At 37.8% G+C, this 13221-nt stretch overlaps 1 protein-coding gene across 2 annotated transcripts; it reads left to right on the plus strand.

Annotated features, from left to right (window-relative positions):
* CETN3 (centrin 3) lies at positions 1–11854 on the plus strand. Of its 2 annotated transcripts, XM_057373078.1 has the most exons (5): positions 2–140; positions 3513–3648; positions 5350–5464; positions 8021–8212; positions 11655–11854. In XM_057373078.1, the coding sequence occupies exons 1-5, from the start codon at positions 124–126 to the stop codon at positions 11696–11698; spliced, it is 504 nt and encodes a 167-aa protein (XP_057229061.1). In that variant the 5' UTR covers positions 2–123; the 3' UTR covers positions 11699–11854. The 2 variants fall into 2 exon arrangements, with proteins under 2 accessions (XP_057229053.1, XP_057229061.1); XM_057373070.1 differs by lacking the exon at positions 11655–11854 and having other exon boundaries at positions 1–140; positions 8021–8286.
* Positions 11855–13221: the final 1367 nt, after the last annotated feature.

Raw genomic sequence — 13221 nt, forward strand, 5'->3', positions numbered from 1 at the left:
GGCGGCAGTTCGGTGGGGGCGCGGCGTGAGCGGCGTCGCCAAAGCAGGAGCGCGGCGTCTCCAAGGGAGCGACACGGTGGGGCCGTGCGGAGGGGCGGTTCGTCCAGCGGTGGCAGCGGCACGATGAGCCTGGCCCTGAGGTCGGTATGAACCGGGTGCTTTCGCCCTTGCCCCKCTCGGGGCCCGAAGTGCGAGCGGGGGTCCCTCGGGGCCGCGCCGCCCYCGTTGGGAAGATGCTGGCGGAACGCGGGGCGCTTCGGACTGTGGCGGGGCCTGAGTCACCCGCGGCATCCAGCCGGTCATGTCTGATCCCTTCGGCCGGGATGCGGGTCAGTCCCGTCCGTCTGCCGTTGGAGGGAAGGGCCGGGCGAGTCTGGCCTTGTGAGGTTGGCTTCTAGGTTGCTTGATGTCCCTTCAAAAGATGTATGAATAGGCGTAAAGTTAGATTTCTAGGTTTTGTTTTGTTTATAAATACTGATTCAGTAGCTGTTGCATAAATGGGCCTAGCTTACGAATCCCAGGACCTGATAAATTTTTGTCTTCAAGCATAATTATTATGCTTACATAGCAACTGTGATGCTTAATTTTTAAGAACTTCACGCTTAATATGGTTAAAATAGTTGTAGAAGYGCCACCAAACTGCTTCTTTTTGAGTACTGCTTTGTCTTTTAATAAATTCATTTTATGCTAAGCACTAAATGAACACTTCTCTTTCAAGAGAGCTCGGTGTTAATCTGCTCTCAGACTTGTAAATGGATTTTTTCATTGCAGCTCACAAAATCTGGGCTCCCTGGATCTGAGCTACGCTCCCAGTCCTAATAAGTAGCCAGCTCAGAGTTATTTTAGTCCTTCCGAGAGCTGTAGTAATTCAAAGCCTGTGTGAAATCACACTGTCTCAGTTGGTCTGTTAAGGCCATCTTACTCTTTGGGGGTATTGGGGTTCGAAGCAGGTTCAACTTATGCAGCTTGCACTTTTCTTGTCTCTATTTGGGATTTTTGCTTCAGTGGTTTTTGAAAGCTAAATATAGATAGCATTTAACCTTAGGTTTTGATTAAARTTAACCAATTGTCAACAAAGAAGGACATAAAGTAGCTCATTAGAGGAGGTTKGGAAAGTTAATATTGAAAAGTTTTCTGTACACTCTGGTTATCTTTTACATTTTACACCAGGTGACACAGCATRCATTTTGCTTCTTGGTGCAAATGGGCAAATAAGCATAAAAAGCCTTTTCCTGAGAGCGTAACATTAATTATACAGACATTTATGTTAGAAAGGACTTACAGAAGTCACCTAATCCAATGTTCTGATTACAGCAGCTTCCATTCAAAGCTGGCTGACGATGCTAAGCACCTTTTATATTTATATTCCCAAAACGTCTGATGATGGAGTCTCCTTGGTCTCACAGTGGAATTGTTCCAGCATGTCACCACATGCGCTGGGAAAATGTCTCCTTAGATGCAGCTACAGTTTCTTCCCCAGCTGCAGTTTTTCCCTTATATTTTGTRGTTATTGTCTTTTGTCCTTTTACTATGCTCCTCTGAAAATACAACTTATGCCTAGACTAGCCAAAGAAAATGGGGTTGTCTTTGAGCAAGATTTGCTGATTTGGGGGCTTGTGTCTTTTGTATATACCAAAACAGAGCAAACAGTCTTTAGAACAGTGTGTGTGTGTGTGTGTGTGTGTGTGTGTGTGTGTGTGTGTGTGTGATCTAAAGGATTTTAAAAAAACACCCTGCAAATACCATTTATCTCTAAACTGTTACAGGCAACAAAGCCGATTTGTGGCACCTAATGCCAGCTTTAGTAGCTAGACTGTCTGGCCTAGTTTGGCCTCCATTGTCTCCAAATTTATTTTATTTTTTTAAGCTACAGTGTAGAAACCAACTGTTTTCATCAGCTTGTCCTGGTTTTACTCGGTCTGATTTTTGGTGGTGGGCGGATGGGACCAAGAAACCACAAAGATGGCTCCTGTGAAGAAGTTCTGGAAGCTTTCTCCTTCTCCAGCAAAAGGAGCCCTACCCCCTGTGTTTTAGAGCCAATCAATTATGGCTCTGAGGTTGATGGACAGGCTGCTGCTCAGGCCTGGGCCAGTTGCACAGGTTGGTTACACCTCTGTGATGACGTATGGTCTTGTACTTAAGAGGAATTCAAAACAAGATAGAGCGYGGCTGCCATTTAGTTTTTAGGTTGTTAGTATTTAGTTTTAGTATCATGCACTGGGGAAAAACAGAGCAGGAGGGTGAGGAGATGTAAGAAAAAAAATGGAGACCCAAGATCACAGTAAGCAGAAGACAGGTGCTGTTGCTGTGGTGCTCGGACATGGAGAAAACAAGRTGTTCTCAAAAGGACTATTTCTTCAATGAGAGACCTGTATAGAAAAGGAGAGCGACCTTTCTCTGAGGAAAAAAAAAAAACCTGGCCTTGGAGGACTGGACTGATTATAAGCTAAAAAGGGGGAAGAGGCTTGGCCCCCCCTCACGTCTGAAGCAAGTGGATGCTTAGAAAAAGCTGTGTTCTGCCAGGAGATTTGAGATAGTGGCCTTATGCTGCCAAAATAATGCAGTCGGCCTGGGTGAACTGTTTTCCTTTCTCCCACAAAGTAAAGAAAAGAATCCCATGCCATCAGCAGTTAAACACTGACTGTTTCTTGGGAAAACACCTTCCACAGCTTGGATCTGTAAGGACTCTTCTCCTTTGGTGCTGGAGGATAACCATAAGGAGTAGTTTGATCTATGTTAAAGCTTTCATCCCTGCCCCCTTTTGCATGCGGAAAGGCATGGGAGTTGGAAAGGAACGACCTGAGAAAGAGATGGGTCCCGGAAAGAATAACAGGTGTCTTAAAATGTCCGTTTTTATTTTCTTCTCCTTGTAAATTTTTCCCTATCTCTGTTCCCCTCTCTGGTGTGGTATATTACTACCTCTCTGGTAGTAATTATAGTAACTACTAAAAAATTAGTAGTTTTTAGTAATAAATCTATTTTGCAACTTAAGTTATTCAGCCTGTCTGATCATTTTCTGGAGCACATACCTATCTTTCTCTCAATTATGTTATGTTATCAAAAAGTCATAAATTTTAGTGTTAATTGGGCTTTTGCTCTCTCTTCTGCCTCTCCGGTGGGGGGGGTGGGGGGGAACATCGTTGGTGCGATGCTTTTGGCTTTCACCCCCCATTAAATTAGTTCAAACTGCAACAGCTGCATAATTTCAACTGCTAATCTAGTTTGTAACTTGGAGAAGCTTTTTAACTGGTAGTTTTTCTGCCCTCTCTTTTTGTTGTTGTTAACAAAAAAGTCTGCACTGATTTTGTTTTGGGTGGGGGACTGGAAGTGTCATTCAGATTTCACAAGGGAATTGTCTACTTCAAATGTTATTTTAAGCCGGGAGAATATTGCCTAGGTAAGATTGTGATTTCTGCAGTTATGGTGAGTTTCYTATTGGTGGAGAATATTATCTATAGTGACATTTTCCCAATAGAAATCTTATTATGCTACATTTTTTTGTCCTTATATAGGAATGAACTCTCAGTAGACAAAACTAAAAAGAAGAAAAGAAGAGAACTGACTGAGGAACAGAAGCAAGAAATCAAAGATGCCTTTGAATTGTTTGATACAGACAGAGATAGAGCAATAAATTATCATGAATTAAAGGTAAAGAGTTTTTTCTTTCATTTAAGCAGTTTTATATCAGGAAACTTATCTGTTCCATAGTGCATTCTTAATATGTTGGCTATATCTTTATAAGCTTCCTTCAAGATGTCTTTCTGGGTTAAAGGAGTGGGGGGAAAATAAAAAAGAAAAAACAGAAAGTATTCCATTGGCGTAAGAATAAACTTTTCTTCCCACACCATATACTTAATGCAGTAATAGAATTGCTTTAGCATTGTAAATAGCCTTGCTGTAATTGCCCACCAGGGATTTTGGACAGATGACCAAGTGGGAAAAGTTCTTGACAAGCTGTTTGCTTATTTTTAAAGACACTGTATAACCTTAAACTTGATCTTGCTTTCAGATGTGTAGGTAGATGAAGTAAATCAGATTAGTAAAACTGGTGGCTACAAGCCAGAGTATATCTGTATTTTGCAACAGGAAACCTATGATTTGTAGAGGTAAGATGTGTGTGCTCTTCGCTCTGTATGGGAGGCTCAGTAGTTGYCCTTCCCAAAAAGAGATGTTCCTAATATTAGCTATTAGCAGATGGAGGTTAGGATGTCATTCTGAGAGAGTCCTCCCACCTGAGGACAGAGTGGTAAATGAAGTTCACTGAAGACACTTTAAATCTTTCATGTGTTTTTATTCTAATTATGGCATTGAGAACAAAAAGTGGCTTTGAAGAGGGCAGTGTTTCAGTCACATGTAGGGTGAGATTTATTTTTTTTTTTTAAGAATGCCTAATTCAGTGTACTGGTTTTACATTCTGGCTCTAACAAGTAACTTGAAGAAGGAAAAGGTTTTACTTTATTTGCTGTTACAGGAGTGTGTGTGGTAGAACAATTCCGTTATCTTTATTTCAGAGTTCAGGTATTTTATCTTTTCAGAAGCTGCTGTGACTATAGTTATGCTGGGGACTGTTTTGGAGCTGTTAATATGCTTTTCCTGGTTATGTTATGCTTTGSATTCCCAGCTGTCGTGATTATTTGCAAAGCTCTTTCTTAGCTGTCTAATCAAATATTGTCACCCTGAAGCTAATGCTGTGAAAGAGCAGAAATACATAAAGAAAAAAGCTATCTACCTCCTCTACAAAACCAGCATATGGCATCCATTTTTTAATAACTGCTTCTATGACTTTCCTGTATTGATGTTCAGAGGAGGTTAAGGTAGTATGTGATGAGAAATTGCCATCTTAGGTGAAATGGGAAACTAAATGTGGACTCCTCACCTAATGGAAAATATAAGTTGGCTTCTGTGGCTCACTGGAAAAGCAATTCAAAGTCTTATAGGACTTCTAAATCCATGAATATACGCACTCTTTGTATGAATAATGAGGAATAATTAGCAGAATGATTTTCAGTTTTGTCTTAGGAAGCATAAGATTTGAAGTGGTTTTGGAAGTGAGGAATAAATTTACTTGTCCTACGATGCATTTGGTCCAATCTGTAAAATCCCTGAAAAGGTAAAGGCTATCCTTGCTCTAGAATTGTAACTAGATGTTCCATTTCCTGATAGTTGTTCTGCATGGTTTTAATATCCAAAGCTCTTTTCCTTTTATTCATTATATTTATTACTGTTACTAAACCACTGATAGCTTTTTCTGTTTTGGGCAAGAAGGTAGTTACTGAAATTAAAAAGAAAATATGTTAAATCTGTATTTTGATCCTTTTCTATGGTTGCACTTCTTATTTATTCCAAAAGGTGGCAATGAGAGCCTTGGGTTTTGATGTTAAAAAAGCTGATGTCCTGAGAATACTTAAAGATTATGATCGAGAATCAACAGGCAAGATCACCTTTGAAGATTTTAATGAAGTTGGTATGTGTTTGATTGCGTGTCTACATCTAGAGATATTTAGCCTATAGTAGTGCCTACAGTTTCATAGCGATACTTCGTGGACTTCTTCGGTTTATTTAGTACTTTTAAGAAATAGAAGTGGGAGATTTCATTTTGTATTTCTTAATATATTAGGCCAATAGTAAAGGAAGATAAATATTTGTTTTTTGAATGCTTAGTTTGATATGTAGAGGTGAATTATAGCTACAGTATAAAAGGAAGTAGGCTACACACAGTATCTTTCAACCTTAAACAGAGGAATAAATGCTACTTTAAAGTGTGGATGTTCTTGTCTTGTTTATGGATCTTTGTAAGATTCTTCGTCCTGCTATGAAAAAGTGTTTGGCATTGAATTTCATGGGAAGGAGTGCATACACAGAGAAAGTGTAAGCTGACCAATCTTAATATATAAAAAAGGTTAGAGAAATTGAAGGAGATTTTAAATGTACTTAAAGGATTTTGAACTGTTGATAAAACCAGTAGATTTAGTTGTTTCTTTCATCTGAAGTTAGTGTATTGTGCAATTTAATGTACTTTGACTATGCAGTGATCTTCAGAATTTTTAGACTTTAAGTTTCTTTGAAGATTTTAGGGGATTTTTATTACACATAATTTGTGCTTTTGCATACAATTTATGTTTACTAAAAAATAAGTAGTGTGGGATTTCTCCATGTATGGCTTTATATCACTAGTTTATGATTCCATTATAGTTCATTATGCTCATGATAGTCCATTTCTTCAAGGTATTAGATTTCTGTAGATTTTATGATACAAAACACCAAACCCCAGTACTTGCTCTTGGCTGCAAATATCGATCTACTTAATGTATTAAAGCACTTAYTAATTGAAGTGTGGCAATATTGAATTGTTCAATAGGTTAATACTGGACAAAATGTCTTGTTCATGACAGATAATATTTTTGCAGTTTTATTCCAGGTTAGAGAACATTATTCTCTTCTGATTCATAAAGCCTGTATGGAAGTATTGAAAAGAAAATGAGTGTGGCTATTTGATAGCAATGCTACCCTTAAAAATACATCATTATGCTGTAATATTGCATAAATGTATGTAAATACCATGCAATTATGTTTTTAGATTGCCGATGTTCAGTCCTGTTCATTGTTTCCTTATTCTGTCTTGGTTATCAATATGGACAGTCATTAAGTGCTGCAAGAAGCTAGGAAAGTTTTTGTAGAAAGCAYCATATATACTTGGAAGGGGATTGAACCTGTCACAGAATGTGAATTGCATTAAAGCACTGCTGTGATGCAATATGACCTTGACACAGAATTAAACATGATACCACTTTTAGCAGAAGGACTGGGATGTTAGGTAAAACAGGTTATTGAGACATTAATTGTGAAGAGATGCTGAATATAGCTAAGCAATTCTTGAGCTATCCATTTCTCTTAATTTGGTATTCAGTGGAAATATATAAAGATGTAAATATATTTTGTCTTCTACAGTTCCATATTTAAAGACATTTTATTGTTTTTCAGTTGTCTTTTTGCCACAAAGGGTAGCATTTTTCAAATGATGTAATGCTGTCATGCAGCACTGTTGTTTTAAAAGAAAATAGATAAATTCAGGGTAAATCTGCAGATATATAAGCTTCATCCCTGTAGCTGGCTTATATARGCATGAAAAGATTCTTTTCTCACAAGTTTGCTAAGCCAGAGCAGACATTCCATCTGCAACCAGTAACAGATGGTAAGTGGTTCTTTATGTAGAAGCGGTGTTGWTGTGATTTTAATGGCTTGATAATACAAGACTAGCCCTGTAATACTAGGCTAGCAGGTACAAAATGTGGAGATAGATTATTGTTGGTTGGTCTGAAGTAATTACCAGAAAATATTTCATGAGGCAAATTTGTCTTTTCTTTTGCAGAAACTGACAAGTGATTGCCATAAAAAAAATAATAAATGCTAAAGAAACCTTTCAGAATAAACATCTTGCAATTCCTGGCAGCATCCTTTTTATAGACCCTATGCTTAGGCTTTTTTTCGTTTTGGGGTTGGGGGGCCAGTGTATATGATTGRTTGGTTGATTATGGGGGCTTCTTGTGTTAGTGTGGTTTTGAATTTAAAAGTGATGTTCCATGTGAATGTTTTTCTTCACTTACGGTTTCAGTCTTCTACCCATCTCAAAATTCTATCCTGATGAAGACAAAGTAAAGAAAGATCACMTCTTCATCTGGAAGAAATGATGGTATTTTTTCTGAAAATTTAGGATTTTGAAACAGAGGCATCCTGTGCCTCTTGTTGGAAATTCTTGTTGGAAAATATGTGGAAAGTGTGACCGTGTCAAAATTGCCAAACAGCTTTCCACTSCAACTGTTATATCACAAAGAGCAACTCAGCTTGGGAAAAGAGAGTTGAGAGAGTGGTCGGACAACAAATATGCTGGTTGAACTGAAATACAGGAAAGTAAGAACAGGTGAAATTAGATGTGTGTTCTTCATAGTGTTTTAGTTTGCCAAGTTCATTCTGAGTTTACCCTTCAAAATATTTTAGTCTGACTTAAGTATCCTTTTTGCAGTGACAGATTGGATATTGGACAGAGACCCACAAGAAGAAATACTCAAGGCATTCAAATTGTTTGATGATGATGACTCTGGTAAAATAAGTCTCAGAAACCTGCGCCGAGTTGCTAGAGAACTGGGTGAAAATATGTCTGATGAAGAGCTACGGGCTATGATTGAAGAATTTGATAAGGATGGAGATGGAGAAAGTATGTGTTGGCAAATAAAATACCGTAAAATCTTGTTCTTAATTTTATCCCCTTTTTAGGTGGTATTTTGTTGTGGAAATATCCTCTTTAATTTCCTTATAGATTACTTTCATCTCAAACATATTTGCCTTACAAATAATGCAKACTGTTAGTTTTGATAGCTACTAGTCCTGGAATCTAAAAATCAAGTTGATTCACCACCAAATCTTACCCAACTAATGTCTGTTAAAAAGAGTGAAAGTGTACCTGAAGGTGGAAGTAATTGAAATGGTACATGAGAGATTCTGTGTACCTACATTACATTTTATTTCCTTATAAATCAATAAAAGTGCTGAGAGGAAGTCTTTTGATCACTTATTCAATATTTCTTAAGTGGCAATGTGTCGCTGTTGCGATTTCAGCATTGGATATGGAGCATTAAGCTAATAAATCATGCTGTAAGTGCCCTGGGTCTATGCAGTATCGGATGGGTCTTTAGCATACTTCTGAGCCTTGGAGTGCTGAAAAGCATAGCGTGAAAAATAGCTCTGTGCAATTGACAAGGTTCATACAGTGTACACTGCAGAATGGATTTACTAGGTAGATAAAAAATGAATTAGCAAATCCAGTTTGATAATACACTTATTAAATCATTGTGAATACTAAATTAAGAGTTTTTTCAATAATTTCAAAATACCTTATCTTTACATCAGAAATCTTAATATCTGAATTTCGAGGACCACTCACTTGATGCAGTAAAGACTGTCTAGGTCCATCAAACACCATTCTTTCAGGGTGGTGACTCATATCTGAGATTTCACTAGCAATTWTCATTTTTTCCAATGACAATGGTATTTATGCTTGTGAGCGTTTGTTGGGCTCAAAATTCTCACTAGTAGAAAAATTGTGTTGTCAGCCTTTCTGCTGTTTGACATAGGTGTTATTTTTTGGAAGCTGTAGCTGTAGAGGTAGAATTCTATCTGCAAACATGTTGTGTCATGTGTTAATCTCCTAGAGCTTCCAAATGAGATGTGAGAATCATGGATCAATGTTCTTTTGTCACATGGCTGTTTGGGTACTACAAATGGAACATAGACCATTAGCTCCTTTCCGGAGGGTTATGGAGCCGTAACTATTTTGTGTCAATGTTACATTTTAAAAAATCAAAAGGATCAGCTGAGACTAAGTGGGTCAGTTTCCTCTTGTTTAGTCATCCATTTATTGTCTTTCTTAGACCAATCAAGCACAAGATTGAATGTGGAAGATTAACAGCATGTTTGTATATACTACTCTTTTTCCTTGAAGTTCTGTATGGTTTTTGTTCTTTAAAGAAAACTGAAGCTGTTCCTAGCTTTTTAAGATAGGAATGTTCTCTTCAAACATCTGGGTCATGCTACAAAATCTTCCTGTCATCTAATTTTCCTTTTCCTGCCCTCAAAGAAGTCTGCCCTCAAATCTGAAACTGTTAATTGTTAGCATTTTTAATTGATATGTCAAATACAGGAATAATACCACTTTTGGTTTAACACCTTTATTATATTTGAGATACTGTTTTGCTCAATGTGAAATCCTGTGTGATATTTAGGTTACATGAGCCCTTATGTTCTCAGCAAAACTACTGAGATCTTCTGGTAGGCTTTACATAGATTTCTGTAAAACAAAGTATAATTGACTTTTTTTTTTGYCTGCCTTAAAATGTAAATAGTCTTAGTTTGGTATTCCTGGGTTTAGGAATTTCTTTTGGTTTGGAGCACAACTAACTTTGGAAACTTTGTGGTGTCAGTTTTGATCATGTGTGGATGCATCTGTAGGAAACACTATCCAGTCTTGTGTCTTGGATTTTGGCACAGAATTAAGAAAAATATCCAAACCCACCACTAAAAAACTGTGCCTTTAACTCTCAGGATTCTAAGTCAGTGTTTTCTTTATCTTAGCTGTGATTCTAGTTTACTCTTCTATGATCACTTATGTAATGGAGTTGAGGGAAATCTGATGCCATGAAAAACTGTGCTTCTGCTTTCATGTGCTTAATTTGTGAACAGGTCTTACATCTGAAGAGGATTAACAGGGATTACTTTAGTTACTGGGAATGAACTGCACTGCTTTTTGAAGTTTCTTTGAATGTTCTAGAACTTGTTTGTAGTTACAGTGTTGTATTTCCACTTTGCAGCATGGTTTAACAAGGGTGTTGTAAACTGGAGTCTGTTTTGGAGAGGATGTTTGAATTTGTGTTGCTGCTGTGATAAAGCTGTGGAAATGCTTTTTAAAGCGATACAGTCACAGTATTTTTGTGTCTTGGAACAAGGTGTAGCTGTGTGATGGACTGGTATTTCAGAGCGTAGGGCCCTAAGCTAGACTAAATCTAATTGTTTCATATTTTTTGCATGCATCACAGCAGGGCATATTTGGGTTTTTAATTTTTTTTTTATTCTTTAGCATGGTTGAATTTATTCATTTTTTTTCTAGCTGTAAATGTAGAGCTTTGTAATGCTTTGTTCAGGAGTACGTTGGGCATGTTGRCTGGGATGGATAATTGTTGGGGAGAATTCTTCATATGTGTCTTGTCTTTTTCATACCACTGATTTACTCTAATCACTCCCRACTACGGTAATTAGTTGCATTCATGTGAACATGTCCATTGGTTAACTCTTTTACAGTGGCTATGTTTTAATATATGGGTAAGGTCATTACCTCAGATATTACTGAAGCAAAATAATTAATGACTGCTAAATAATTTACTATTATGACTTAATTTCTTCAAGTGCATTTGTGTAAAATTTCTGTTAATTATAAATGAAGAATGGAGAAAGTTCAGATGGGGAAAGGCTCATCAAAAGTCCATTTTAATTCTAGCTAATTTATGGAATAATTGCAAAATTGTCTTAAAACTTGTTTTGTGTTTGGTAAATGTTACACGTTAGGGAGAGAGGAATAGCATGGTTCAATCTGTGGTGATGGTTTAGATGTAAATATTTTGAATTATGATTTTAAGAATAAAACTGAATTCAGTAATAACTAGCTGAGTTACTATTGCTTGAGAAATGCTTCTTTAATAAAATTTAGATACCATCTTTAACATTTTTATAGACCGTTAAAATAATAATAATAATGTATTATGTTTTTGCATTGCCGTCTTTTTTACGTGTCTCAGTTTGTTTTTTTTCTATCATGTTTTACTTGTAGAATATTTTTACTTTCATAATTAGAAATAAGTGGTTATAAGTTATCTAGTTTCTGGTTTCAGTATTCSACATAATAAAACTTGCATTCTGAGTTCATGTTACATGAAAAAAACTGTACAAAACCCCTGTTGTAGAAGCAAATTTGTACACATTTACAGTAATGGGTCAGATGCAACAAATAATAATAGAAAAGCCTTTAAGTAAAGCACAGATAATGCATTTTATTTTATGGTTTGTTATTGTTTACTGTTTGTGTAACTAATTTCTTTTTTTTTTTTCAGTCAATCAAGAAGAATTTATTGCTATTATGACTGGAGATATTTAACATGAGAACAAAAGAAATTAACTCAGCACAAAAGGAGGAGTTGTTGGAGGTTCCATTACAATGTTTTGTACTTTCATTCATTTCAGGAGCTGGAGTGATGCCAAAAGTTACCTTTGTCACTGGACCAAAATAAAAATGGGTTACATACACTGATAATTCAGTACTTTGTATCATTAAATATTATCACTGGAATCATTGATAGTTTATTTTAGAACAAGTAAGTAATGCTGCATTTCAGAATGTTTGAGTAATTGTTTGTAAAATAGCCTTATTGCAGATTTCTAAATTGTATYATATTATAAGAGCTTCTTGATTTGAGGTTCTTGATTTTGTGTTAGCATTAGCTGTGGCCTTAGTTTTGATACATAAGGTTTGAAAAACTTGCATTTTAATAAAGTGTTCTTTACTACTATTATTACTACTTGAAAGTCTTATTTTTCTAGTTCAATCTGAGCTGAACTTGAAGGGACAGCGATTCTGAGAATTTTTTTTTTTTCTTTTTTCATTTATAAGCTTTTATTTCTGCTCTATTACATGAATCACACATTAAATGAGCAAGCATTTTTATCTTCAAAGATGCCATTTATTAACTCTCTGTTACCCCTTGTTGTGGGTTACGGTTTCTCCTTCTGTTTCCTTTCTTGGGCAATTCTCTTTCCCCTTTTGTTGTTGGGGTACACTAATTGCCAAGTCATTCTTTTGATGGCTGGGCGATTAGGGAAGACAGAAGAACCTACACCCCACCTGAAGGGTCTCCCTGGGCACTGCTCCTGCCTGGCACGTTTTTTTTCCCCTCTCTTTGGAGAGAGGGAAAACTCGAGGGAGTTTTGGGCTGAGGAAGGGCGTGTGTATGTGTGTGAGGCGGGGGGCGGAAGTTCGTTTCCTGCCCTGCTTGGCTTGGGGGAGGATAGTGGACCTGCTGCTGCAGAACCCAGCATCYTTGTCATCGGTTCCTGTTTCCTGCACTGTGATCTTCTGCCCCGTGCCTTGCCTGCGACCCCTGGGATTCCAGCTGCAGTGGTTGAATTCTGCTGCATCCCGTCTACAGCCAYGGGATTCTGCTTGTCTTTTTGCCCATCTGGCCATATTGAGGTTTTTTGCTATCCAGAGGAGCACTGAGATGGGCATTTTCCCCGCTGTGAGTTTGCAGAGGAACTCTTTTGTCTCCGTCCACCTCTGCCAGTTTGTGCCCGTCCTTGGCCACGTGGGAGATCTGAGCCAGCYGGGACCCGCGCCACAGCGCCCCCTGCAGCCGCCGGGGAGTCATCGCACCCGCTCTGCCCGGCCGGGAGCCAACAGCGCCCCTGCTGACTGGAACTGGAACTGCACCAAAGGGGAGGGTGTGTCTGTGTGTGAAACTTTCATTTGGTTTATGTCTGGCTTGGTTGTTGCTGTCGTTGTTACTTGTTTCACCTTGTTATACATATTAGTAAATCTGTTATTCCCTTTTACCCATATTCCTGCCWGAAAGCCCGTGATTTTCAAAGCTCTAATAATTTGGAGGGAAGGGGGGTCATATCCAC

Source organism: Malurus melanocephalus, unplaced genomic scaffold (genome assembly GCF_030028575.1).
Source record: "Malurus melanocephalus ecotype Western Australia unplaced genomic scaffold, MMel_1.1 scaffold_7, whole genome shotgun sequence".
Classification (NCBI taxonomy): Eukaryota; Metazoa; Chordata; class Aves; order Passeriformes; family Maluridae; genus Malurus; species Malurus melanocephalus.